At 39.1% G+C, this 27,886-nt stretch overlaps 1 protein-coding gene across 50 annotated transcripts in view; it reads right to left on the reverse strand.

The window, feature by feature from the left end:
* PBRM1 (polybromo 1) overlaps positions 1 to 27,886 on the reverse strand; it is a 139,352-nt gene that overhangs the window by 61,691 nt on the left and 49,775 nt on the right. For 32 of the 50 annotated variants that reach the window (XM_057301822.2, XM_057301797.2, XM_057301818.2 and 29 more), the window contains 6 exons: positions 27,344 to 27,557; positions 21,642 to 21,783; positions 20,021 to 20,118; positions 10,008 to 10,284; positions 8,096 to 8,201; positions 2,072 to 2,714 (listed from right to left, as the gene is read on the reverse strand). In XM_057301822.2, the coding sequence (XP_057157805.1) occupies positions 2,072 to 2,714; positions 8,096 to 8,201; positions 10,008 to 10,284; positions 20,021 to 20,118; positions 21,642 to 21,783; positions 27,344 to 27,557 (1,480 nt within the window). Of the gene's footprint in view, positions 1 to 2,071; positions 2,715 to 8,095; positions 8,202 to 10,007; positions 10,285 to 17,640; positions 17,686 to 20,020; positions 20,119 to 21,641; positions 21,784 to 27,343; positions 27,558 to 27,886 lie in introns of all 50 variants that reach the window. The other 18 variants (XM_057301804.2, XM_034956619.3, XM_034956620.3 and 15 more) reach the window with 1 other exon arrangement.

The raw sequence follows: 27,886 nt of genomic DNA on the forward strand, positions 1-27,886 counted from the left end.
CGTTCACAAAGTTAAGAATGGCTCCCCGTATGTTTTTCTTTAAAAAATTTTTCCTAACTACTAAATTACCAGGGATCCCTTTTGTTTTTCAACAAAGCTCTGGGCATGAGGGTAAAACTGTGTGCATCACTATCTCATAAAAATACACCTTGGACTCTATCTTCCAGGCCTCAAAAGCAAAAAACAACCATGTCAACAATGGGAGAATGAAAAGAGCTAATTTCCTAGAAATACAAATCTTAATTCTTAAAATAAACATTTCATGTATAAGACATAAACAAAGTTCCTAATAATCTAGAAGACAAATACTCATTGAAAGACTCACAGAACTAACACCAAGATGTAATGGGGCTAAGCAGGGAGGAGAGGAAGGGAGGGGTATTAGACTTAAGGACTACTTAAGCCAAGAACAAGAACAGAAAGAAGTCTAAGCTACATGAAAGCAGAGTCTGTTTTGCCCACTGGTGTATTCCATGCATCTAGAATATGCTCATTAAGTAGCCTCTCAATAAATATGTGTTGAATAAATGAGTAACTCCAAGAGTTTTTGACTGCAAGATGTCCCTCCATCTTTCTCTTTATTTCTACTCAATTGCTGAAGAACCATATTATTAAGGACCATTTCTTAAAAGTGTCACACATGGGCCTCATCAAACTGGCCCCAACTCTATCCCTGTCTCTTAAACATATCATATTCATTTCCTAACTCCATTTCTTTGCTCATAACATTCATCTTATTTGAAATATCCTCTTGCCTATTCATTTGAACCCTACCTATCATCCCATGCCTTTTAAGGAGAACTGTGGCCCACAGAGTTCCTTACATCACCATCTTTACTAAATATAAGGTTGTGGTATGTTGTCTCATGTGTGGAATTATTTTTCCCTTAAGCGTAAGTCCTGGCCCATCCATCAGACTTCAAGCTTTTAGAGCACAGAGCTCAAGGCTTATCATCTATGGCCATGCTCCATGACTTGTCCTGGTAACTGGCTCAGGAGTAGCCCTCTGCAGTGGAGAGCAAGACAAGTCACATCATTTACTAGGTGTAAGACTATGGGTAACTTTTCTCTGCCTATGCCTCTAATTCTTTCACATGCAAACTGAAAAGATTATCACTTATCTAGAATGGCTATCATAAGGGTTAGAGATTGCCTTCATAAAGTGCTTAGCATGGTGCTTTACAAAGAGCTGGTGCTTAACACAAGCAGCAAATGTTACTATGTTTTTTTTCTTTTATTTGCAAAGACACTGAAAGCAAACATTACTACTTGCTTTTCTTTAAAGGTTCAGAGCAAATTCTGATTTCATAGATTCCCCAGCTGGCATTACACTGCCTAAAGGTCTAGTTCTAAACATGATAGGCTGTAAGCTCCAGGAAGGTAAGGTTTGTATCTTTTTTTTTTATATTTTTCCAACTGTCTCTAAGTGCACATATAAAATACACTGTAATTGCTGAATTTAATAGTCAAGTCTGCTATTGGCATGTAGCAAAGATATATCACAGATAAAAATTAGAAGGAAATTTAAGTTTAAAGTAAATCTAAATTTGACTGCTTCTTTTAGAACATTTAATGTCTTCAGCAAGCTCTTAAGGTGAGAAACCTGAGATTAAAAAAAAAAAAGAAACCCTCTGAGGTACTTAAAATGGTGATCAAATTTCTATCAGTCTAACCTCAGGTCAACACCTTAGAGCTATTTTATTTAAAGCATTCGTGCACTGAAGCCAAACCTTAAAAGAAAAACGCTGTTACTATTTCCAATTAGAAACATTTATCTTTTTAAAAAACACATTCTATGAAAGGCTGTCTTTTAAGTTTATGCTTTTCAAGAGATTTTCAATTTTGTCTTCCTCCTCACTGGCCTTAAACTAGATGACTTAGTGGTGTGCCTTCTCTCCCCCACAGAATATACTCACTCTTAAGAAGTTCTGGCTGATTAGAATTCAGAATAGCATGCTACCAACTACAATCATGTATGTAAGTGGAAACAGTACATCAAAGCAATATTCTTTCATCTGTTTTGTATTAAATAGCACATATCCTCAAAATGAAAATGGCTTTGAAAACATACCGATTCATCCTTCTTGCTCGTTCCAATACTTCAAACATATGCTCTTGAAATAAATCAAGCCGACGGTAGCGATTATTTTCAACATTCTTCCTAATTATGTCAAATGTAAGGGGTGGTTTGTTAGGAAAGTTGGGATCCACAGCAGGAATTTCTGCTAAAGAATCACTGTAGCATCTTCCCTCATCATCCTGATGACTCATGACTGACACAAAAAGATTGTGGATAAGCTCTTGAATCAGCAAAGTCACATTTGGGACATGAGAGTCCTCATCTCCCTCCAGGTCTCTGCGTGTTTCAAGCAGGACTTTGTGTAGAACAAGAGCATCTTTGTAGATCAAAGACTCCGGCTCATTGTATGTACAGGCATTATTAAACATCATGACAAAGTCCTCAACCATAGAGTCAATATCTTGGTACTTGTTGGCCATCATGTGACTTCGAATTTTTTCCATGTCCATGGGCTTTTTAATAGTCAGATAGTAGTCAGGCAACTCAGATCTAGAGGGAAGCCTCAGAAATATGGCACTGAGGCGGCGACCCCTCTTATCAGTATAGTTCTTTACAGCTTCATAGACCTCATTTAGTTTCTGCTGCATTGGAGTCATGTATTTTGATTTTTTAGGAGAAATGCCACTCTTCCTACCTAAAGAGAGATATTTAATGTTAAATGAATAAAATAAATGAACCTAAATTTGTATACAGATGGTAGCATAACCACAAGGGACGATTCCAAGTAATTTGTAAAACCTAGCAATTAGCATGTCTATAGTGAAATATAACCTGCAGACAAAAAAGTACTAAAAAATTTTTTTAACTGTTTTCAGGAATTATATTTTTGATGGGAGACTACTGTAAGGTTGAGAAAGCTGTGAATAAGAAGGAATAAAGCAAATGAGTAGCTATGTGACATTCTATCACCTCTGGTATCCCTGAGAACTGAGATTTTCATCATGGGATAAAAAGAGATAACGGATGTTAAAACGTAGGACATTAATAATTACCTTGAGGCCTTTAATCTCAATTGAAAGTATCACTATGAACTTATGATGTATTTTATCTTTAAATATAAACATACAAACAAACACACAAATTTCCTAGCTCTGTCCACTGAAAATCGTACAAACAATGACTACCTCAATAGCAATATAGCCCACACTAGAGTTTTAAAATACTAATTCCAAATAGTAATGTTGAGGAGCCCTCACCTTTCAGCAGAAACATGAAAAAGGTAGGGCTCCTTGGTAAATGGCTGATTCCCAGTCTGGTATATCTTCAAACACTAGACAGTAAAGAATCTATCAATGACTTCTTACCATGACTTCATGTCAATAGAATATAGGAACCGGCTGGGCGTGGTGGCTCATGCCTGTAATCCCAACACTTTGGGAGGCCAAGGTGGGTGGATCACCTGAGGTCAGGAGTTCGAGATCAACCTGGCCAACATGGCGAAACTCTGTGTCCATTAAAAATACAAAAAATTAGCCGAGTGTGGTGGTGGCGCCTGTAATCCCAGTTGCTCGGGAGGCTGAGGCAGGATAATTGCTTGAACCCAGGAGGTAGAGGTTGCAGTGAGCTGAGATCAAGCCATTGCACTCCAGCCTGGGCGACAGAGCAAGACTCTGTCTCAAAAAAACAAAACAAAAAGAATACAGGAACGAGCCTGAACCAGCCTGAGTATCAATAAGGACAATAACTTCAATTACAACTCAGCCATATGTTTAAGTCTGGTAGTTCTTAATAATACGTACAAACAAACAACAAAATGGGTAAATATTGAAGGATGTTAGTAAACCAATACATATTTTGAAAACTGGTAAAGGTGAAAACAAAATAAAACAAAAATCAAGCCTTTATCCTTTCAAAAAGCAAGACACACACAAAAAAAACACTGTACCACTGGCTAATCAAATATTAGATAAGGCAAAGTTTCTCTATAGCTAATAAGGAATAAAATTAAAAACTATCACAATTTTACATCCCTTTCATGAATTAATAATTAATGAAGTATGCAACAACACCTGTTAACAGAAAGACATAAATAGATTTCACATGTACCTGATGGAAGACCATATATTACCTATGAAGTCGGTTTTTCTGCCTAAGGGAGAGAACAGGGGATCAGACCTCAATCTGATCAAGCCTCTGGCTCCAACTACCAATTTATAGGAAATACAAAGGACAGAGGAACACATGAAAGTACAACATAGTGGGCCAGGAGCTGTGGCTCATGCCTGCAATACTACTATTGTGGGAGGCCAAGGTGGGCAGATCACTTGAGCCCAGGAGTTCAAGACCAGCCTGGCAACATAGCAAAACCCTGTCTCTACTAAAAATACAAAAAAATGAGCTGGACGTGGTGGCGTGTACCTGTAGTCCCAGCTACCGGAGAGGCTAAAGTGGGAGGACTGCTTCAGAAGGGAGGTGGAGGTGGCAATGAGCCAAAAATGTGCCACTACACTCCAGCCTGGGTGACAGAGTAAGACCCTGTCTCCACAAAACAAAACAAAACACAAAACACACAAAAAACCCCACAACATATGGATGCAATCAGCAAAACCCAGACTATGGGAAACTATAGCACAAATCTGATTTCTTCAACAGATAAATGGTAAGGGGTGGAAAAAGAGAGAGCTGGAGGGGAGTTTACAGATTAAAAGAAGTATCGGGCTGGGCATGGTGGCTCACACCTTTAATCCCAGCACTTTGGGAGGCCGAGGCGGGCAGATCACGAGGTTAGGAGTTCAAGACCAGCCTGGCCAATATGGTGAAACCCTACCTCTACTAAAAATACACAAAAATCAGCCGGGCGTGGTGGTGCACACCTGTAGTCCCAGCTACTTGGGAGGCTGAGGCAGGAGAATCACTTGAACCCAGGAGGCGGAGGTTGCAGTGAGCCGAGATTGTGCCACTGACTCCAGCCTAGGCAACAGAGCGAGATTCCGTCTCAAAAAAAAAAAAAAAGAGGTATCAATCAGTTGCAGTATGTGGACTTTATCTGGATTCTACTTTAACCAGACACTGCCTCAAGACATGATACAACATAAGGGCAGCAAACCCCTTATAAAGTATCACCACCAAGGTGAAACTTAATCTAATCGCACCTTCAAAGTTAACTTCTATTTATAAGAAATAAGGGAAATAAAGAAAAAAGTTACAGATATCACAAGGAAGCAAGCCTGTCTAACCTAGAACTTGGGACACTGTACAGGAAAGTGACCTGATTTCTTCAATGAGTTACTGGCATGTGGAAAGAAAAGGAAGGAGACTGCTCTAGATCATGGGTTTAAGAGTATAATAATCTGCTGGGTGCGGTGGCTCACGCCTGTAATCCTAGCACTTTGGGAGGCGGAGGCGGACGGATCACTTGAGGTCAGGAGATCGAGACCAGTCTGGCCAACATGGTGAAGCCCTGTCTCTATTAAAAATACAAAAAAATTAGCTAGGCATGGTGGCGTGTCCCTGTAGTTACAGCTACCCTGCAGGCTGAGGCAGAAGAATTGGGGGAACCCAGGAGATGGAGTCTGTAGTGAGCCGAGATCGTGCCACGGCACTCCAGCCTGGGCAACAGAGTGAGAATCCGTCTCAAAAAAAAAAAAAAAGAGCATAATAATCAAATTTATTATATAGAACTTAATGAGAGTCTGATTTGAAGAAATCAACTATAAAAATACATTTGTGAGACAATCAGTAGAACTTGATAATTTATCAAGTATTAGATGAAACCAAGAAATTACTGCTAATTTTGTTAGGTATGATAATTACTTCATTGTTATTTATGAAAATGTCTGCATATTTTATTTTATTTTGTTTTTATTTGTTTTATCCTCAAAGACAAAGTGGCAGATATCTGCACATATTACAGATGCATACTGAACTATGTGGAAGTGAAATGACATGATTGGATTTGTTTTAAAATAATTTAGGAAAAGAAGAAGAGAAAGGGGATAGGAAATAAGTTTGCCACGATTTTGACAAATGATGGGTAACAAGTATATACAGGGGTTCACTGGACTATTCTGTTTTTTTTTTTTTTTGGAGGCAGGGTCTAGCTCTGTTGCCCATGCTGGAGTGCAGTGGGCATGATCAGGGTTCACTGCAGCCTTGACCTCCTGGGCTCAAGCAATCCTTCCACCTCAGCCTCCCAAATAGCTAGGACCACAGGTACATGCATGTGCCACCACGCCTGGCTAATTTTTTATATTTTTTTGTAGAGACAAGGTCTCCCTATGTTGCCCAGGCTGGTCTCAAACTCCTGGGCTGAAGTGATCCTCCTGCCTTGGCCTCCCAAAGCACTGGAATTACAGGAGCGAGTCACCACCCCTGGCCACTGTACTTTCCATTTATATATGTTTGAAATTTTTCATTAAAAAACACAGAGAAATAAAAAGGAGGCCAGGCACCATGGCTCATGCCTGTAATCCCAACACTTTAGAAGGCAGAGGCAGGAGGGTCGCTTGAGCCCAGGAGTTCAAGACCAGCCTGGCCAATACAGGGAGACCCTGCCTCTATTAATTTAAAACAAACAAACAAACAAAAGAAATAAAAAGGAAATTAACATCCCACATAAAAAGCCCCTTTTTCCTGAACTTTAAAAGTTACTGTGTTCCTACAAAGTGGAATGAAAGTTTTACATTTCTGCAAACCTTCTGTATGCTTTTACAATTCCATGAAAAGATAAATGCCTTAAAAAGGATTCATCGCTTAGCAGTAAATCATACCCAAATCTACTATCAAATTTAGTTGATAGTAATTTCAGATAAGAAAGCTAGTCTGGGCCAGGCGGGGTGGCTCACACCCGTAATCCCAGCACTTTGGGAGGCCAAGGCAGGCAAATCACTTGAGGTCAGGAGTTTGGACAGCAGCCTGGTCAACATGGTGAAACCCCATCTCTACTAAAAATACAAAAAACTGGCTGGGCCTGGTGGCGTACACCTGTAGTCCCATCTATGTGGGAGGCTGAGTGGAAGGATCACTTGAACCTGGGAGGCAGAGGTTGCAGTGAGCCAAGATCACACCGCTGCACTCCAACCTGGGTGACAGGGCGAGATGCTTCATCCAAAAAAAAAAAAAAAAAGCAAAAAAGCTAGTCTGTCTGTTTTCCCCCTTTTCAGCAAACATGGCTCCAATGAATATCATTATCAATTGCTTGGTATCTATTTTATTTACATCATTTTAAAGAAGACAGAAATCTCTTATCTAATGGTATTAATAACTTTTCCTATCTTCTCTTCCAACCTTTTTCTTCCTTTTTTTTTTTTTTCCGAGGCAGAGTCTCACTCTGTCGCCCAGGCTGAAGTACAGTGGTGTGATCTTGGCTCACTGCAACCTCCGCCTCCCAGGTTCAAGCAATTCTCCTGACTTAGCCTCCCAAGGAGCTGGGATTACAGGCATGTACCCCCATGTCCGGCTAATTTTTGTATTTTTAGTAAAGATGGGGATTCACCATGTTGGCCGGGCTGGTCCTGAACTCCTGACCTCAAGTGATCTGCCCACCTCAGTCTCTCAAAGTGTTGGGATTACAGGCATGAGTCACTGTTCCTGGCCTTCACTTACAACTTTTAATAAAACAACCAACCACAGACTACACTCAAATGATAGCTGAGTATAGTACAGTGGCTGGACATCTCTAACTCCTCAAATTCTGTCCAGTTGGAACTGCTGGGATTCATTTTTAATTCTAGTAATTGTCAGACATACATACCAAGGGAAAAAAAATCTGCTACTATATTCTTACAGCATTATACGTAGAGAAAAATCTATTCTTACTATTTAAAATTTATAAAATGTCTATGCATTTAAGAAAGTAAACAAAACCTCTGACATTATATTTTACTCCCCATATGCTTGTCACAGTTTAGCTACTTAAAATACAGTAAATGAGAGGGCTTGACAAGAACAAAGAACTCCATGCTGGAGTACAGTGAGTTCAAATATATTCATAATTTAATTAAATATTATTTCAGAAAAATCAGCAATCTCTTCTTGATAGACTAAACTAAATAATGAAGTGTGAGGCTGCCTTACTCAGCTTGAGTTTGGGAGAAGCCATGTCATCATCATCAGGCAGTGGGCCCAGCTCTTTCCTTTTCTCCTTGAGTAACTTCTCCAGGATATGTGCATCATTATAAACCTACATTCCAAAAATATACTTCAATTATTTTCTAAAAACTTTTCATTAAGGTATAAAATACATCCATAAAGAAGTTTTAAAAAGACAGTTTATGATAGTTGGGAGCTTAAAGAAAACCAAAACCAGCCTCACTACAGAGCAATAAAATCACTCTATCTGTGGGAGAGCCTAGGCCTTAACTGGTTTGTTTTTAAGCTTCCCAGGTGATTCTAATGCACACACATGCATGTTAATGTTTGAGAACCACTGTAGTAGAATCACTGCAGGTTTTAACAGAAGTCCTGAAACACATTTACATGTGCTGTTTTCTTCAAAAACCTTTCTTCCCCACTGGACGCTCAAGGTAGCAGACTTAGCCCAATAGAAATTAGAAACTAAAAATATCTGATAGTTGGAGAGCAATATCTCAATATCTTAAATTCCAAATCTGAGTTCACAGTCTGAAGCTTAATCTATAAAAAAACAATTATCCTTGCTTAGGGATCTCTCTCTGAGGACTGAGCCAAGGGTGGTAATATGTAGTCAAGAATAAGGTTACTCACCTTATGCTTTGCATCCACAGCTCCCTCCTCTTACCTCCTCAGCAGATGCTATGTCCTCCCTTGGCCACCCACCAAAGCAGAGGAGCTGAGGGAATAAGTGACCTCCCTTGTCTGGCCACTTCTCTTAAAGGTGGCTTTTTCCTCTACCAGTGATAGACAAGTGGTACACTAGCCAATGACACTGAGGACTGTGTAAACCCTTAAGATAGAACCATTTTTTTATCTATAAGCATCCTCAATGCATACTTTATTTTATAATCAAATGTAATTGCAGAGGGAAACAAATGACTTAAAAATGTTATTTTATTTCTGGGAGATGTAAAGTGGATAAAAAGATATCAAATAGAAAAAGTTTCAAAGAAGGGAGACTGTATCTCAGTTACAACGATAAAGAACTAAAAATCAAGAAGCTTTGGCCAGGCGCAGTGGCTCATGCCTGTAATCCCAGAACTTTGGGAGGCTGAGGCAGGGGGATCACGACGTCAGGAGATCAAGACCATCCTGGCTAACATGGTGAAACCCCATCTCTACTAAAAGTACAAAAAATTAGCTGGGCGTGGTGGTGGGCACCTGTAGTCCCAGCTACTCGGGAGGCTGAGGCAGGAGAATGGCATGAACCCGGGAGGCGGAGCTTGCAGTGAGCTGAGATGGCGCCACTGCACTCCAGCCTGGGCGACAGAGCGAGACTCCATCTCAAAAAAAAATCAAGATGCTTTGTAGCAAAATCAATTAAATAAATTATTTAGAGGTACATTTATGGGACTATCATGCTGATTTTTATATAATTATACATTTTCTATATAGGCTGTCTTTGGAGAAGTATGGTCGTTGAGGATCGTAGTAATGATGATGATGAAAGATTTTAATACTATTGGCTTTCCTTTGAGTGCTTATTCAGTACCAGGCACTCTGCTAAATGCTCAGTATACATTATCTCTTTTAAATCCTACAACAACCCTGATGCAAGTACTATTATTAGCCCTAATTTATAGATGAAGAAATTGAGGCTCAGGAAGGATAAATTACTTACACAGGGACTGGCAGAGCAAAATTCAAATCTAGGATGTCAGATTACAAAGTAGGAACGTTTATCTTTATAATGTACTGCCTCTGATTGTAAACAATGAAGAAAAATCAATTAACCTAGTCACCAAAAAGAATAATCTAAGTTAAGCCTCTAGAGCTGGTCTCTCAAAATGCATTATTCTATAAGTACCCCTCTCCCCCAAAATGTGCCTACTTCAGGACCGCTGGCCCTCCTTACCTGGGAGCCCTCCTCATTATAGTGCCTGGCATTCCGGAACATCAGCTTCATGTCTTCTATCATTCCCTCTTCACCAGCATATTTGTCATTGCGGATGTTATGCTCAATTATTTTCAAGTCCATTGGCTCCAAGATGATTTTATAATAATCAGGATAGTCCTTTTTGGATGGTTTAACCATAAATAGGTCACAAAGTCTTCTGCCTGAACCTGGCTCTCGAGCTTCAAGAACAACATTGAATAAGATTTTCATTCGCTGCTTTCTTATGTTCTTTTTACTGTTGAGGGGGAGGTAGAAAAGGGGAAAAATTAGAATAGGTTCAGTTTTCTTAATATACGGATGACCACAAAATAAAACAAATTATTTATGGTGCTTTATAATGATTACAATTTATTGATTACATATGCCACAAACACAGTAACCATGCTGGAAGTTATAAGCAAATATTAGGAAAATTTCCAAAATAGTTAAAACACAGTAATTCTGGCAGGAGCAGTTAATGAACACCAAAAAAACTTTTTAGATATGTCATGAAATGCAATGTTTGAAAAAAGATCCTCTCTGATACCAAAAGAAAATGAAATTATATAGTCAACTGAGATATATTTTTTGTTTAAAGATGAGTACAGCCAAAGTGCAATAAAACTAGCAATTCTCTACGGTTATAATATCCTCACTTCCAAGTACAAAAAGAAAACAAAATAAAAAACCTAAAAAGAGAAGTGTTTCATCTCTTAAGACAAGTACTCCTGAACACTTGTGTATTTTGGTTGTCTGAAAACAAAAGGAGACTGCCAGACTAGTGTCTTTACAGTGGGTATGAGCCTCTCTTGCATTGATTCTGTCAGGGTCGTCCTTGCTTTCTCCATCAGCATTATTCCACAGTTCCAACCTACTTTAAAGAATAAGCGGTGTGGTTAATCTGAGTTTTCTAGAGTAAAATTTCCATCCTTGAGCATGAATCCGTCTTGTTCTCCAAATTCCCCCAGTGAGATGTGATGCTGAGAAGCTGATTTAAGCAGTATGGAACAAAGCATAAGGGACTATAGATTAGATCCAGAGTTCAAAAGGGCTCCAAGAGAGCAGATGGTCTATCTCTTAATTGTTGAGAAAACTGGCTCAGAGGGGGTAAAAGACTTGCCCAAGGTAAGTTTCCTAGTAAATTATTAGAAGCAATGATCTTCCGATATGGCTTCCGGTTAACTATTCTTATGTACTCAGGGCACGGCTAAAGAAATTCTAGCCAGATAAAGAAATTCTAGTCAGACTAACCAGCAGTCTCCAAGTGAACAGTGAAGTAGGTAATAACAAGAAATGACTTATGACTTAGTTTTTTTTTTTTTTTTTTTGAGATGGAGTTCCGCTCGTTGCCCAGGCTTGTGTGCAATGGCACGATCTCAGCTCACCGTAACCTCTGCCTCCTGGGTTCAAGCGATTCTCCTGCCTCAGCCTCCCAAGTAGCTGGGATTACAGGCGCCTGCCACGACGCCCGGCTTTTTTTTTTTGAGATGGAGTTTCACTCTTGTTGCCCAGGCTGGAGTGCAACGGTGCGATCTCTGCTCACCGCAACCTTCGCCTCCTGGGTTCAAGCAATTCTCTTGCCTCAGCCTCCCGAGTAGCTAGGATTACAGGCATGCACCACCACGCTTGGCTAATTTTGTATTTTTCGTAGACAGGGTTTCTCCATGTTGGTCAGGCTAGTCTCGAACTCCTGACCTCAGGTGATCCGCCTGCCTCGGCCTCCCAAAGTGCTGGGATTACAGACTTGACCCATCGGGCTCGGCCGTGCCCGGCTAATTTTTGTATTTTTAGTAGAGACGGGGTTTCACCATGTTAGCCAGGCTGGTCTCAAACTCCCGACCTCAGGTGATCCGCCCACCTTGGCCTCCCAAAGTGTTGGGATTACAGGCGTGAGCCACCGCGCCTGGCCAACTTAATTTCTATTAAAAAAATATTTACTAAGGTCCTATAGTATAGTCATCCCTTGGTATTCATGGGGAATTGGTTTCAGTATCTCCCTTGGATACCGAAATACATAGATGCTCAAGTCCCTGATACAAAATGGTGTAGTATTTGCAAATAACATGTGCACATCCTCCTGTATACTTTAAATCATCTCTAGATTACTTATAATACCTAATACATTAAAAATGCTATATAGTTGTTTTGTTACACTGTATTGCTTAGGACATGACAGAAGAAAAGTCTGTACATGTACAGTAAAGATGCAATTAAAAAAATTTTTTTTCTATCCATAGTTGGTTGAATCCCTGGATGTGGAAGCCATGGATACAGAGGGCCAACTGTACTTAGAGGTAAATATTTTGTATCTGTTCCCTATCCTTTAGGTGGAAGAAAGTTCATTCCTCAGACAAACTATATGTGGCTGTATAGGTCTTCTGGTCCAGTCCCCTGACTACTTGCACTACTCCTGGGTCATGAAGAAGCCAAAGGCCAGATCTTTTCTCTCCAAGGTTCAAAATACACTTTTTTAAAACACAGAAAGAAAAATCAAGAATTAACAGTTCAGAAAATAAACATCTATCCTTAAGATTTTTAGGCTTTTCAGAAATGCCTATAACTCAAGGCAAACAAAGTGATTTAATTAGGAAAGAAACAGACAAGAGCCTGTTTCCTGCTAGAGTTGGGATCATCCTCATAACTTGTGTCTTCACTCTGACTGCTTATTTCCAGCTCATTGTGGACCTCAGACAATTCCTGCCATTTTCTCCCCTCAGCACTTTTTTTTCTGTTAAATAAGTTTGTTAGATGATGGCAAAATGTTTGTTAGATATTTTACCTAGTGGAAACTCCTTCTCCAAGGAGACATCCTGGGGCAATGATGTGACAGGAAGAGTTCTCTCATTCTAAGTCTTTGGCAAGTGGATAATACAAGGGAAGTTAGGACAAAGCTCCAATACCACAGAGCTCCACATCTGGGCACAGATTAGAACACAGATGACTTTAACCTTCAGGAAGTCTCTAAAGAAAAATTTCAGAACCTGACTTTGAAGTCAGATGTGGTTTGATTAGGTCTCGCATGTGGGGTGGACTTTAAAAGGAAGACAGAGGAATTCAACTTTGAAGCTCTAAGCTTACAGGATCTCTCCAATAAACAGGACAGGATGAAATTAGTCCTCATTCTAGCAATTTCAAGAGGCTTAACAGTTCAGTCAAGGCCCTGACCTGGACCAGGAGGTGCTCACCCCATTCCCATCTGGGTTTCAGCACACTAAGCCCAATTATCATTAGGTTTTTCTGTATGAAGCTGCAAATACTCTCAGATGGGAGTAAATTTAGGGCAGATTTTTATAAGAGGAGAGAAAGTTTTTAATTAAATTTTGCCAGTGAAGTAAAAGAATGGCAAGCAGTCCATTCTTCCAATGCCAGTAATTCTGATACTTGGCAGCTTTGAGTGAGACATACCCAGAATGTGGAAATCTAGTTGTATATAAGAAACTGCTCTAATAACTGAAATTTACTGTTTCAGCACTCATATTACTAGTAGCATCCTTTCTCCATTTGTATCATTTATTCCTTAAGTAAAGGATGTGTAATTGATTTCCAGCCTCAAAGAAAGCAAAATTTCTATTACTAGAGTCACTTATGACCTTCTCTGAAAAAATCCAGTTTCATCTTTCATTTACATTTTTCCAGATCCTTACAGTGCCTTAGAGACTGAGAGCCACTGGCCCATTAATTTTAATCCGGCTGCCAGAAAAAACTCAGAGCCAACTTCATACTCTTTTATAATAATAACTGTATTAGGTTGGGCAGCTGGTATGTTTGCTTTATCTTTTTCCACTATGGAGGCTGAGCCTTATATCCATGACTTCTGAAAGTTTAAAAAACTTTCTGAAATGAGATAAACTCTATAACCAAAACATAACCATGACAGAGCCCTATTTGATACTTCTGGCTACTGTTTTCTTTTTTTTGAGACTGAGTCTCAGAGGTGCCATCTCGGCTCACTGCAAGCTCCGCCTCCCAGGTTCACACCATTCTCCTGCCTCAGCCTCCCAAGTAGCTGGGACTACAGGTGCCTGCCACCACACCTGGCTAATTTTGTTTTTGTATTTTTAGTAGAGATGGGGTTTCACTGTGTTAGCCAGGATGGTCTCGATCTCCTGACCTCGTGATCTGCCCGCCTCGGCCTCCCAAAGTGCTAGGATTACAGGCGTGAGCCACTGCGCCCCGGCTCTGGCTACTGTTTTCAATGTCACTTTGCTTTTCAGATTTTTCTTAGAATTTCTCAATGTCTTTTCCTCCTCCTTCAAACCATTAACTGTGAATAGTTTCTTTATTCTTCCCCATTTTTGGAAAGGTAATTAACTACCTTTGATTAAAAGGCATACAATTAAATCACAGGTCTTGTAACTGGCATAATCATTCTCCTTTTTAAAATCAGCACCTTTAAGCATATTAAAGTATAAAATACATCTTAAAGGAATTCAAAATCAGGACTATTCATCATTGTGCATTCAAGGGGCCATAATACTTAAGGGGAGCCAGGTGTGGTAACTCCTGTCTGTAATCCCAGCACTTTGGGAGGCTGAAGTGGGAGGACTGCTTGAGCCCAGGAGTTCGAGACCAGCCTGGGCAATACAGTGAGACACCACCTCTTTAAAAAAGCGTAGTCAGGCATGGTGGCACATGCCTGTGATCCTAGCTACACATGAGGCTGAGGTGGGAGGATTGTTTGAACCCAGAAGATCACGGCTGCAGTGAGCCATGATGGTGCCACTGCACTCCAGCCTGGGCAATAGAGTGAGACTGTCTCAAAAAAGACAAAAAGGCCAAGCATGGTGGCTCACACATGTAATCCCAGCACTGTGAGAGGCCGAGGCAGGCAGATCACCTAAGGTCAGGAGTTCGAGACCAGCCTGGCCAACATGGCAAATCCTGTCTCTACTAAAAATACAAAAATTAGCTGGGTGTAGTGGCGTGCACCTGTATCCCAGCTACTTAGGAGGCTGAGGTAGGGGAATCACTTGAACCCAGGAGGCGGAGGTTGCAGTGAGCCAAGATCGTGCCACTGCACTCCAGCCTGGGAGACAGGGCGAGACTCCATCTCAAAAAAATAAAAAAAAAGAAAGACAAAAAAATACTTAGGAGGACAACAATTCAGATCATAGATACTGTTGTAGTAAGTACGCTACGATTTTAGAATTTCATAGGAAATGGGACATAAAGGGTCCTGTGCTATCAAAATAAGTATATTACAACAATTTTCCAATTCATGCAAGTCAAGTGTCTTGAGAAATGGCTGCTTTTTCTAATTTGCACAAAGTTTATGCACTAGCAGAGGCTCTATTCTGAATCCCTGATGTGTGATGGCAAATGTGATTTTCCAGGATCACCATCGACACTATCCTCCGGAACCCAACCCAACCTGAAACACCTAAATCAGTCACTTTTTCTCCCCCTGGCTGATCAGCAAGTTCTAGAAGACTTCCACAGCCCTTCTACATCCTGTTTTCCTTTTAATGTTTCATGCCACAATGTAAGTCCTTGGCTCTCATACTTTGTGGCTGACCACTTTGTCAAATGCCCTTATCAATATTCTTCCTCTAAAGCTACTATTTATTTTTATATATACTAATATTTACAAATACACACACACACAATTCTTATATACAGTTGTAAACTATAGCTACTAATACTTCTACCAAATGTTAAACACTATGCACTCTCATTTAATCTTCAAATTCAGAATCAAGTACAATTATTACCCCAACTATGCAGATGTAAAAACTGAGGCTTAGAGACAGCAAATGAATACCTAAGGCCATAAAGTAAATAACCAGAACAGACATTTGAATCAGCTGATAATCACCATGCTGCTTTTATGTCCCTTCCTTTCCCAAAAGTTGGCACAGCCCGGCGCAGTGATGCATGCCTATAGTCCCAACTACTCAGGAGGCTGAGGTGGGAGGATCACATGAGCCCAGGAGTTTGAGGCTACAATGTACCACCATCACACCTGTGAATAGCCACTGCACTCCAGTCTGGGCAACACAGCGAGACCCTGTTTCCTAAAAAATAACAGTTGGCACTTACCAACAGCCTCTCTAATCAAAGTCAACCCTGTTTACAGGCTTTAAGGTGTCCCAGCATTTAGCTCTCCCACCTTAAGAGCTTCAGTTGTGCTTACTAGTAAGCTAAGTAAACCCAAACGTTCTTTCTTTTACAAGGCTTGCTATATTTCACCTTCAAGTCTTCAAGAAATAAAACCTTTTCATTCATCTTTTCCAATGAGTCTTCCCAGACAAGTAACATCTGACTAAAAACAAAACCAAAATCTACCAAGTCAATAGGTCAATAGGTCAATAAGCGCTACTTCAAGAAAATAAACAGCTACATTTACTGAGTACTCAGTGCATCCAGACCCAGTTCTAAGAGCTTTAAACATATTAACTAACTGGATCCTCACAGCAATCCTATGAAGGTACTGTCATTAACTTGTTTTTCAGATAAAGTTGAAATGAGGCTTAGATTACAGAGCTAATAAGAACAGCTGGGATTGGAATTTAGGCAGTCAGGCTCTAGAACTCAGGGTTGTAACACTACCCAGTGATGCCCCCTATTTCTATTTCCACTACCACCTAGTTTCAATGCCACACATTATGAATGATATGAAAGAATACAATCCATGGTCTTTTTCTTAAATTTACCATTTAATTAAGAAAATTTTTCTTTAGGAAAATATTAGGAAGATGACAATGATAACATAGCAATTTTACTGAGTGGAATACATATGGTAGTAACATGTGGGGAAGCTCAAGACATTCAACTTTCAAGGGAAAGTATGGTAGGAAAATAATCTTTCCTACAGCTATCTGGGCAATCATGCAATGATCCTATACAACTGCTTAGTAGTGTACCTTATGCAATTATTTTACTACCTTGCTTCCAAATGACTTCATTTGTTTTCAACCTGCCTCTTTCCTTGGCCTATATGTTCCTGGCAGGTAAAAGAGATGACTAAATGTTCTCCTTTATAAACTGTAAGAGCAGACTTTAGTGTTCTATAAGCAACTGATACTCTGTGAACGTCAGATGGCAAATGTGAAAACAAAAGCACTACACAATTATTACATAGGTTGTTTTCAAATCATAAGTAACATGCAAAAGAATGCTTTTTATAAAAGACATGAACAAGATCAGAGACTGAGGAAATGTATTCATGCTCAAGAAGCACTGACCCAATGCATAGGTGTCCACATGCACTGATGTCACTCAGACTGTGAAGCTGATTTTGATCCCTCCACCACCCTCAATCTGTAAAAGGCATCCCTGAAAGGGAATCAGCACCTGCCAGTCCTGCACCAGCACTGCCACCTTCTACCTTTTGCTACAGAAACACAGCTACAATGATTGGTGAGGGGGCCTTCTGTCCCTGGCAAAGCTAGCAACAAATTAAGGCTACTTCTGAACTAGGTTAATTCTGAATTTATTTTGCTAACAAGATTTTTTAAACTGTACTGCTTTATGTATTCATAAAATAAACTGGCACCCCAATAAAGACTTTTTTTCACATGCTTAAGGCTTCACTTTTCACCTAATCAGTACTGATCATGCCACAGAAGATACACTTTAAAAGAATGTTTATGCATAAAAAAGGACTGCACACCTGGATAGCCTCCTGAGACCCAACATCTCACTGTCATGAGTGTTCCTGGGAAAGCAGAAACAAACATTACATGTAAAGAGAAACAAAACAAGCAACATTGGAGGGTCATGTACAAACCATGTATGGTTGAAGAAAAAGATTATTCAGTCCAAAGTACCAAAGACAATATTTGAAACATTTCAACAAGGAAGACAGATGTTGGCAGAAAGAATGCACCCCCAGAATGAAGAGAATATACCCACAATCAATTTTTCTCACATTCTTTGGTATTAAAAAAAAGGCGAAGGCAGAATCATACACAGCACTTAGAAGTCAAGTCAAGTGGTACTTGGAAAACTTAGCCCTGACTTCTGTGGCCAAGATTAGCTTAATTTTCTAGGCTACTGTCTGCCTGACTTCTGAAGAAATCTCTTATTACCAAAACCTCTCAACATGACTGATCGTGTTATTTCCTTTTTCATAGTCCAAAGTATAAGACTTAATCCTTTCAATCTTTTAACGTCCACTCATGTCTACATTTCAAACTCAGATTCTTTTATTTTTTTAGTGGATGATTTATATTGTTCTTTTATTTGTGCTTTTCACTTCATTGGTACAAAACACTTCCTAGGAAACCTGTTTGTAAAGAGACTTTTTGTCTGAAGTAAGATTTTTTTAAATTGTTTTAAGAACATAATGCTTAACTTTTTTTTTTTTTTTTTGAGACAGAGTTTTGCTCTTGTCACCCAGGCTGGAGTGCAATGGCACAATCTCGGCTCACTGCAACCTCCACTTCCCAGTTTCAAGCGATTCTCCTGCCTCAGCTTCCCGAGTAGCTGGGATTACAGGTGCCCACCATCACGCCTGGCTAATTTTTTTGTATTTTTAGTAGAGATGAGGTTTCACCACGTTGTCCAGGCTGGTCTCGAAACTCCTGACCTCAAGTGATCCACCTGGCTCGGCCTCCCAAAATGCTGGGATTACAGGCGTGTGCCACTGTGCCTGGCCAAAAACTTTAGCTTATTTGGGTGTCCCACAGACTACTAGCCACACAGGTATGTAATTTTCGAGTATCTGGCCTGGGCTAATGCTTCGTTGGAACTGTTTTCTTAATACTCAACTAATTTAAGATCTTTCTTTTCATCCAGTGTTGGCACCAATTGTACCACCACTTTTGCCTCCATTACCTTCTTTTGCCTGTTAAGTTTTTATCTTTGATAGGTGACTGATCTGGAAAACACAGGTGATGCTGCAGTAGAGTTACATAATTACACTCAAAGTTGTTCTTGTTCTTGATTTGATGTCTTTGATCTGGTTTCACACTTTTCCTCCATTGTCCCTGGTATAACAAGGAATTAAGAACTTGGAAGGATGAAATTCATAGGCCAGTAATGGAGGAGACTCACATCTCAGGGTATACCGATCAATTTAGTTACCATGGTAAAGCTTAAAAAATTCTCCAAAATGCTATCTATAAGAAGGAAAGCAGGACAGCTCCTCTTTTCTAAACTACTTTTTAAATTCTTCTTAGTGGATCTCTTAATGCATGTATAGACTGTGTCAACAGTTACTAAAGACTTCATTCAACTTTGAATCTGCCAAGCCTTGCTATTAGTGATTAGCTTATTCCTTATTGAAGGTATCTTCCCTGGATTGACTGTTGCTGCAAAGATGGTGAGGCAGTCATGATTAAAGGACAATACAGTGTTCCACAATGATCAGGCGAGAGAAACTTTGTGTGGCGAGAGATAATATTGCAAAATTCCTTACAGGATCCCAGCTTTGGAATCTCACAGTAAGATCCCCTTCCACAAAACCCGTGAGAAGGAGAAACGGTTAGGGAAGTTGAGAGAAAGGTTATATAGGAAAAAAAACCCCAAAAATCTAGCTCAACATTTTATGAGCTATAAGAAGTTATGATTTGTTATTTTATAATCTGACATGCTTAAAATGGCAAATAAAGATGAGGTGAACAAGGACAAAGGGTAGGACCAATGGCATACCTCACTGCAGTGGTAGTATCAAATTTCTCCTTACCTTTCCTAATTCAAATTGCATTTTTGTAATTCACCATGTAGAAATTACCCAAGTTAGATTTAAGTGGCATTCTTAAAATGCCACATTAAAACAAACAAAAAAAAAAACCCAGACGGCAAACGGAATAACATGTTTTGCCAAGCTACATATGTAGTAGTCATTTTCATCTGGGTCATCTAAAAGTAACATGGCACTTTTACAAAAAAAGCTAATCATCCAATTGCAAATGAATTTTAAAAGAGAACACATTACCATTTATTTAAAGCTTACAACTTGATAGCTTAAAAAATATATATTTTCTTCACTTATCTAAAACAAAATTAACAGGAACTGAGATGTCCCCAGCTATAAGAAGAGTATATACCTTTTTCTTTTGGCACTACCAGTATCAGAGGTGGCTGAAGAGATCATGCTGTCTCCGTCCTCGATATCGTCTCTCCTGGCAAGCTCTTTCTTCTTTGCCTAAAACAGAGCAGATCTCAGGAGTTGAGCTCATGTGCCAAACACTCCTCTGAATATATGAATGTTAAAGAGCTAGACATATCACATTCACCCAGAAAAATACAATCACATGCAGGATGTACAAAATGAAAGAGTCATTAAACATTTTCAATAACCAATTTTAACAAAAGCCTGCATGACAAAAAGAGTAGGTTAAAAAATGGTTCTACAGGGTTGAGGAGTCAATACCAGCAGAGCATTTACGACTATAATGGGTGCTAACTGGTTAAAAGCACTGAGGCAAGCTGTAGAAGCGTCCTGCTCTGGTTGTCCTATTTAAGTAAAACCAACTCAAAGAGGGCCTTTGGTACTCCTGACTTCTAAGGGGCAGTGTGGCTAAGAATAAAGTTTAATGCAAGAAGTGAAAGAAGATCTACTTTTCAACACATGCATTTTTAAAGGCCTTCTGCCAAACAGAGCTGAAAGTCCAAGCACAGCAGGCTTAGGGAATGTACAGAGTACTAAAAAGGTAATACCTGAAAGTCTCAGCACTAAGGTTCACTGTTAATCATATAAAATGAAGATTCTATGGGTGATCTAAAATTGCCTTTGTTGCTTCATTGTTCAGAGATTTGCCTTTCCAGAAAGATTCTACCAAAAACTGTCAGATAGACCCAATTTGTATTTCATATCTACCTTTTCATCTTAAAACCCCTAGATGAACCATGACCTGAGACATCCTTCCAAGGGTTCTCAGAGAGGATCTGATAAATTCATAGACAATATACAAAGATTAATTTGCTTTCAGATGTCCTTTCTGATAGAATCAGCCCTACTTTAACAAAGTCTAGAACCAAAGGAATAAAATATAAATGATGGAATATCATCGGTGATTGCAGGGTGACTTCATGAGAATCCCAAAATTACTGTACAGGGACCAATCCCTGCTTCCTCCAATCAGAAGGCTAACCCCATCTCAATTATTATTTCTACTCTATATGGCCATGACAACTCCAAAAAAAAATTCAGCAGTACTTGAGGATGAAATACATAATAAATATATATTATAATACATAAGTATAATATATAAAATACATATTTTATATATATATTATATATATTGTTTGTTTGTTTGTTTGAGACAGGGTCTCACTTGGTTGCCCAAGCTGGAGTGCAGTGGCGCAATCTCGGCTCACTGCAACCTCCACTTCCCAGGCTCAAGCAATCCTCCCACCGCAGCCTCCTGAGTAGCTGGGACTACAGGCGTGTGCCATCAGGACTGGCTAATTTTTGCAGTTTTTGTAGAGATGGGGGGTCTCGCTATGTTGCCCAAGCTGGTCTTGAACTCCTGAGCTCAAGTGATTCTCTCACCTTGACCTCCCAAAGTGCTGGGATTACAGGTGTGAGCCACCGCACCCAGCCAAATGATGTAATATTACTGCTGAGGGTGGGGGAGGTCACACATCTTACTAGAACACACTCAAAACATGCAAAATTATTTTAATCATATATACAACAAACTCAGCAAAAACAATAAATCACACCTGCATAACTTGCTGCAATTTTAGAACTCGCTTGTAGATGGCTGAATTGGGCACATTATAGCGTTTGGCATTTTCAAACATTAAATTCAGATCACACTCCAAATGATCTAAAGTTTCATATTCTTGATTCTTCAGTTTTGTTCTGTGAAAGACAAAGAAATTGCTAGAATTTTCTGTCATGAAAATTATGAAACATTCTTCCTGAAAGTCCAATGCAAAATCTTGACAAGCACTACATGGTATCTTCACTGGTAATACTGATTAGGAACTTAAAAATGACTTTTGAGATACAAAGTAAGGAGGCAAAAGCATCATTACTTTAAGGTAATATGACAGTTTACTTGAAAATCCAAAAGAATAAACTAAAACACTATAAGAAATAATAATAAGACCTAGTAAAGACCTAGCAAAGAACATAATTACAAAGCAAACATTCTACTTGGAAAAAACCCTAATGGAAAAATCCTAATAGTTAATATGCGAACCTTATGAAGGGACGAAAATTAGGGAGGTTTTAAGTGACCTCAATGAACAATCATGGTGATCTACCCATTTCTGAAAATAAAAGGCCATTCTAGTTCATAAGGGTTAAAGAGACAGTACTGACAGTGCAAAGTATTTATAAACAATAAAGAGTGGTCTTATGATGGTAAAAGAGAGATATGTCAGAGTCCATTCATTTCTATTCTTCCAATATAAACACATAATAATTTGGCAGCTTAAAGTTGGGATTTTTACTTAAAAGTCTTAAGATTCCAAGTATCTCACTTAAACACAAACATTATTATTGTATCAACTATCATAAAGCCCTTATGTACTTTGTACAAAGTAGAGTCACTATTTGCTGTAACACTATATGGATTTAGACAGGACAGACTTTAAATCTTTTGATTGTAGCATTTGCATGTTAACCATCAAAATCACAAAGACAGTTAACAATAATATGTATAAACAGCTTCACAGAATAAATGAATTTTCTCTTAGAATGGCATCTTCATGTAAAGTTTTATTTAAAATTTACCAAAATCATATTCAGATTCTGTGTTGTGCTCCAACAGATGAATATTAGAGAACATCTCTGTAACGAAGCAAACAACAACTAAGCACAAATTCAGCTCTCAGTACCAGGTTGTGTAGCTAGCACCTAGAGTTCAAATTACAGCCTCAGACTTGTTCCCGTCAACTCAAAGGGTGGAGGGCTAGATGTTCTCAATACCCTCAAATAGACAGAAAACCCAAACTTGCAAATGACAACGAATAATAAACCTGCAGATACTTATCAGATTACTATTAATCAAGGGTAGTGGGGGAGGAAAAAGAAAAAAAAATAGGGGGGACAAATCCCAGTACAGCAGAAGGTAGCATATGGAGTCCACACTATCTAGTTCCTGCTTACTCTTTCATTTTTGTTGCTTTTGGGGAAACTCAACTATCTTCCTTCTGCCAATAGATCTTCCTAGGGGTACACTGTACAATATAGTAGCCACTAGCCATGTGTGGCTATTTAAATTAAAATTAAATAAAACTTAAAATCTAATTCCTTAATCACACTAGCCACATTTCAAGTGCTCAATAGCCACATATGACTAGTGTCTATTACATTGGAATATTGATAATAAAACATTTTCATCAACGCAGAAAGTTCTGTTGAATAGCACTGCCCCTAGACCTCCCTGTTGCTCTGTAGACCACAATGGAAGGGATCGTAGGCACAGTAAGGCTCCTGTCAGGCACCACTGGCTCACAATCCGCGGAAGGCAGCAACATTAGACATAATAGTTTACCCTTCAGAACTTTAGTGTGCTGGGCTTCAACAACTTCCCTATTCCTTACTCTCCCCTGTGTGCCACACAATTGCCATTATAAATTAGAAAGGGGAGGGGAGATATTACTGACTTAAAGCAAAGTTTATATTAGAAAATTTCAACTTGGAAGAAGGCTGTGTTGGCAGGGGACTGAGCTGGCTAAGAATTTGTCTTCTTTTGAACTAAGCTACTGTAATAAGACTATTTAAATAATTTAAAAATAATAATGGAGAAAGGAAACCAAGAACAAAAATTGTTCAAAATTTTGGACAGGGAACTTCTTAACATCTGCAAGACTATCACTATCTTTTCCCAATGCAAAGAATATAAAAGACATATTTCTAGGCTATTTCCGTAATGAATCTCAGCCTTAATTTCCATGTTATTTTAATAAGACCAAAAAAACTAATCTTCTGTATCCTACTTGTATACAGGACCTCCAAAGTCTGGATTAAATAAAAGCACCATAAATCCTACTGATCAAGGCCAGGCGTGGTGACTCACGCCTGTAATCCCAGCACTTTGGGAGGTCAAGGCGGGCAGATTGCTTGAGCTCAGGAGTTTGAGGCCAGCCTGGGCAATATGGCAAAACCCTTTCTCTATTAAAAAAAAAAAAAAATTATTACTGATCAAATGGTGAAAACAAAAGTTACAAATGCAAAAGCATGAAACATACTTTGTTAGCCAGCCTTATTTCCTAGAATCCAGCAAGCACATTAAATATCTGCCATGAAGCCAACTTACTGTTACTTAGCTAAGGTAGTTTTACCTGCTTCTTGACTCTATCTGGGTATTCTGCTATAAAGCATCATATTTTATAATATTACTTCTTTCTTTTTGTTGAGACAGGGTCTTACTCTGTTACCCAGGCTGGAGTGCAGCAGCAAGATCTTGGCTCACTGCAACCTCCATCTCCCATGTTCAAGTGATACTCCCACATCAGCCTCCCAAAGTGCTGGGATTACAGATGTGAGCCACCTCGCCTGGCCAACTTTTGATATTTTTAAGTTTATTTTTAATTTAAATAAACAAGAAGGCACAGCGGGACCAATTAAACTATTTTTCTGTTCTTTATACCAAAAAGTCTAAGAATTTTTATTGATTTCCTGAAAGCAATAAATATCTTTGAAAATTTGTGATGTAAGAAAGGAGCTTGGAATGTACAGGTAATATCAAAATTCACAGAGACTGATTCAAAGATGGAAGGCAAACCAAGTGATTTTGAACACATTCATTTGATTCCAACTTAAGATTTTTGGTTAACTTTCCTTAAAGATATTTATTCTTTTGAATGTTTTGAATTTTTATGATTCTTTGGGAATGGTCACCTATTCTGCTTTTTATAGAAACAGAAATTTTAGCTATTGTGAATGCTGCTGCTGTGAACACAGGTTTACAAATACCTCTTTGAGACCCTGCTGTTTTTACAGAAACAGAAACTAGGTCAGGATCTATTTAAAAATAAATTAAAAGCTCATGAATTTTGTGTCTGTCTGGAAATCAGGATTTTTGACTTTCAGAGATATCATACAGAGTCCAAAAATATACTCCATGACATTATGGATTTTTTTTAGCTTTCACAGAAGAGATTTTAAAAGGCCGGGTATGGTGGCTCACACCTGGAATCCCAATATTTTGGGAGGCTGAGGTGAGAGGATTATTTAAGGCCAGAAATTCAAGACCTGGGCAACAAGCAAGACTCGGTCTCTACAAAAACATTTAAAAAAATTAGCTGGGCATGTTGGCATGTGTCTGTGGTCCCAGCTACTTGGGAGGCTGAAGCAGAAGGATCCCTTGAGCCCAGAGGTTCGAGTTGATCATGCCAGCTTACGCAACAGAGCAGAGACCCTGTCTCTTTAACAAAAAGAAAAAAGCAAATTTGATATTGGGAGGTATGGATAGAAAATGGGCACTGAAGAAAAGGTTACTTTCCCCCCCAATTTGAAAAATTTTGGTATAACACAAAACTTACCACCTTGACCTTTTTTTTTTTTTTTTTTTTAAGAGATGGAGTCTCACTCTGTCACCCAGGCTGGAGTGCAGTGGTGCGACCTAGGCTCACTGCAATGCAACCTCCACCTTCCCGGTTCAAGCAATTCTCCTACCTCAGCCGCCCGAGTAGCTAGGATTACTGGTTCCTGCCACTACGCCTGGCTAATTTTTGTACTTTTAATGGAGACGGGGTTTCACAATGTTGGCCAGGCTAATCTCAAACTCCTGACCTCAAGTGATTTGCCCACCAAATCACTGGCTAACCAAAGTGCTGGGATTATAGGTGTGAGCCTCTGCACGCAGCCTACCTTGACCATTTTTAAGTGTACAGTTTAGTAGTATAAAATACTTCCATAATGCTATGCAATTAATATGACCATCCATCTCTAGAACTCTTTCCATTTTGTAAGACTGACACTCTATACCCATTAAACAGTAACTTCCTGTTTCCCTCTTCCCCTAGTCCCTGGCAACTACTATTCTATTTTGTCTCTAATTTTTTTTTTTTAATGTTCTGGATCAGTGTCTATGTCTCTATGACTTCTGATTGCACATATACTCATATCAATAGAATCATTCAGTATTTGTCTTTTGTGACTGGGTTATTTCACTTAGCATAATGTCCTCAAGCTTCATCCATGTTAGAGCGTTTCAAAATTTCTTTTAAAGATTGAATAATATTCCATTGTATGTACACACCATTTTGCGTATCCCCTCATCTCTTGATGGATACTTGAATTGCTTCCATGTTTTAGCTATTGTGAATGCTGCTGCTGTGAACACAGGTTTACAAATACCTCTTTGAGACCCTGCTTTCATTTCTTTGGGGTACATATGCAAAATGGAATTTCTTAATTACATGGTAATTCTGTGTTTAATTTTTTGAGGAACTGCCACACTGTTTTCCACAGCGTCTATACCATTTTACATTCCCACTATCTGCACAGAGGTTCCAATTTCTCCACATACACACCAATAATTATTATTATGACTTTTTAAAAGTAACCATCCTAATGAGTGCGAAGTGGTATCACACAAAAGTTTTGAACTGCATTTTCCTAATAATTAGTGATGCTGAGCACCTTTTCATGTGCTTATTAGCCAGCTGTATATTTTCCTTGGAGAAAGGTCCATTCAAGACCTTTGCCCATTTCTGAATTGGGTTTTTTTTTGTGGTTGAGACGTCCTACTATTTTCAATGATACTATTGTGATTTAAGTATTCTGTCTGGTAGCCCAATGATCACTTTAACATTTTCTAAATAGAAAAAAGAGAACAAGATGAATCATCTTTCTGGTATGGTTGCGGTTAATGAATTCTCCAGGAACTGACTATGCTTATCCTGGGGTTTCAACTATAGATACATAACTTAAATACAGATTAACTGTCATAATTAAAATATTAATAAAAGATGTAGGCTGAAGGATTTTCGTACTTTGCTCAGTTATAAGATAATGAACAGTTAAGGCTGGGTACAGAGGCTCACACCTGTAATCCCAGCACTTTGGGAGGCCGAGGTGGGCAGATCATGAGGTCAGGAGATTGAGACCATCCTGGCCAAAGTGGTGAAACCCAGTCTCTAATAAAAATACAAAAATTAACTGGGTGTGGTGGTGCGCACCTGTAGTCCCAGCTACTCAGGAGGCTGAGGCAAGAGAATCACCTGAACCCAGGAGGCGGAGGTTGCAGTGAGCCGAGATCACGCCACTGCACTCCAGTCTGGCAACAGACTGAGACTCCGTCTCAAAAAAAAAAAAAAAGGTAATGAACAGTTAAAATTTGAGGTTAAAAAAAAACACCATTTTTACCTTTAATATCCTTATCCATTTTAGGAAGGAATACATTATGTGCAGGCTCAGCCACAACAAAATAAAATTATACTGAATAATGTAGAAGACATCTTACCGGATCTGTTGTAGTGATATGGGCATTTTAATTTGCTGGTAATAATCAGGGTATTTTTTCTTTGAAGGCAAATGGTAAAAAGGTTCAGCTATTAGCTGCCCTTGGTTATTCCGACAACTCCTAACTGTGTCATAAAGCTGATAAAAAGGATTTGAAACATCCATAAAGGAAGTGATGCTTTCTGCTTCTGACTCTCCCTCTTCATAGCGTGCAGCTGGAAAGACAAAAAAAGTATTTATAAAGGGACGAATGAGATGAAGAAAGAACCATACTTTGAAGTTCATTTAACAACCTTCCAGATTGAACTAAATATATTTGAAAACTATTATTACTATTATTTTTGAGACAGGGTCTGGCTTTGTCACCCAGGCTGGAGTGCAAGGGTGCGATCTTGGCTCCCTGCAGTCTCTGCCTCTGGGACTCAAGCAGTTCTCCCAGATCAGTCTCCCGAGTAGCTAAGAAGACAGGTGCACACCATCACACCCAGCTAACTTTTGGATTTTTCAGTAGAGATGGGGTTTCGTCATGTTGCCCAGACTGGTC

The sequence above is a fragment of the Pan paniscus genome, chromosome 2 (assembly GCF_029289425.2).
Source record: "Pan paniscus chromosome 2, NHGRI_mPanPan1-v2.0_pri, whole genome shotgun sequence".
Classification (NCBI taxonomy): domain Eukaryota; kingdom Metazoa; phylum Chordata; class Mammalia; order Primates; family Hominidae; genus Pan; species Pan paniscus.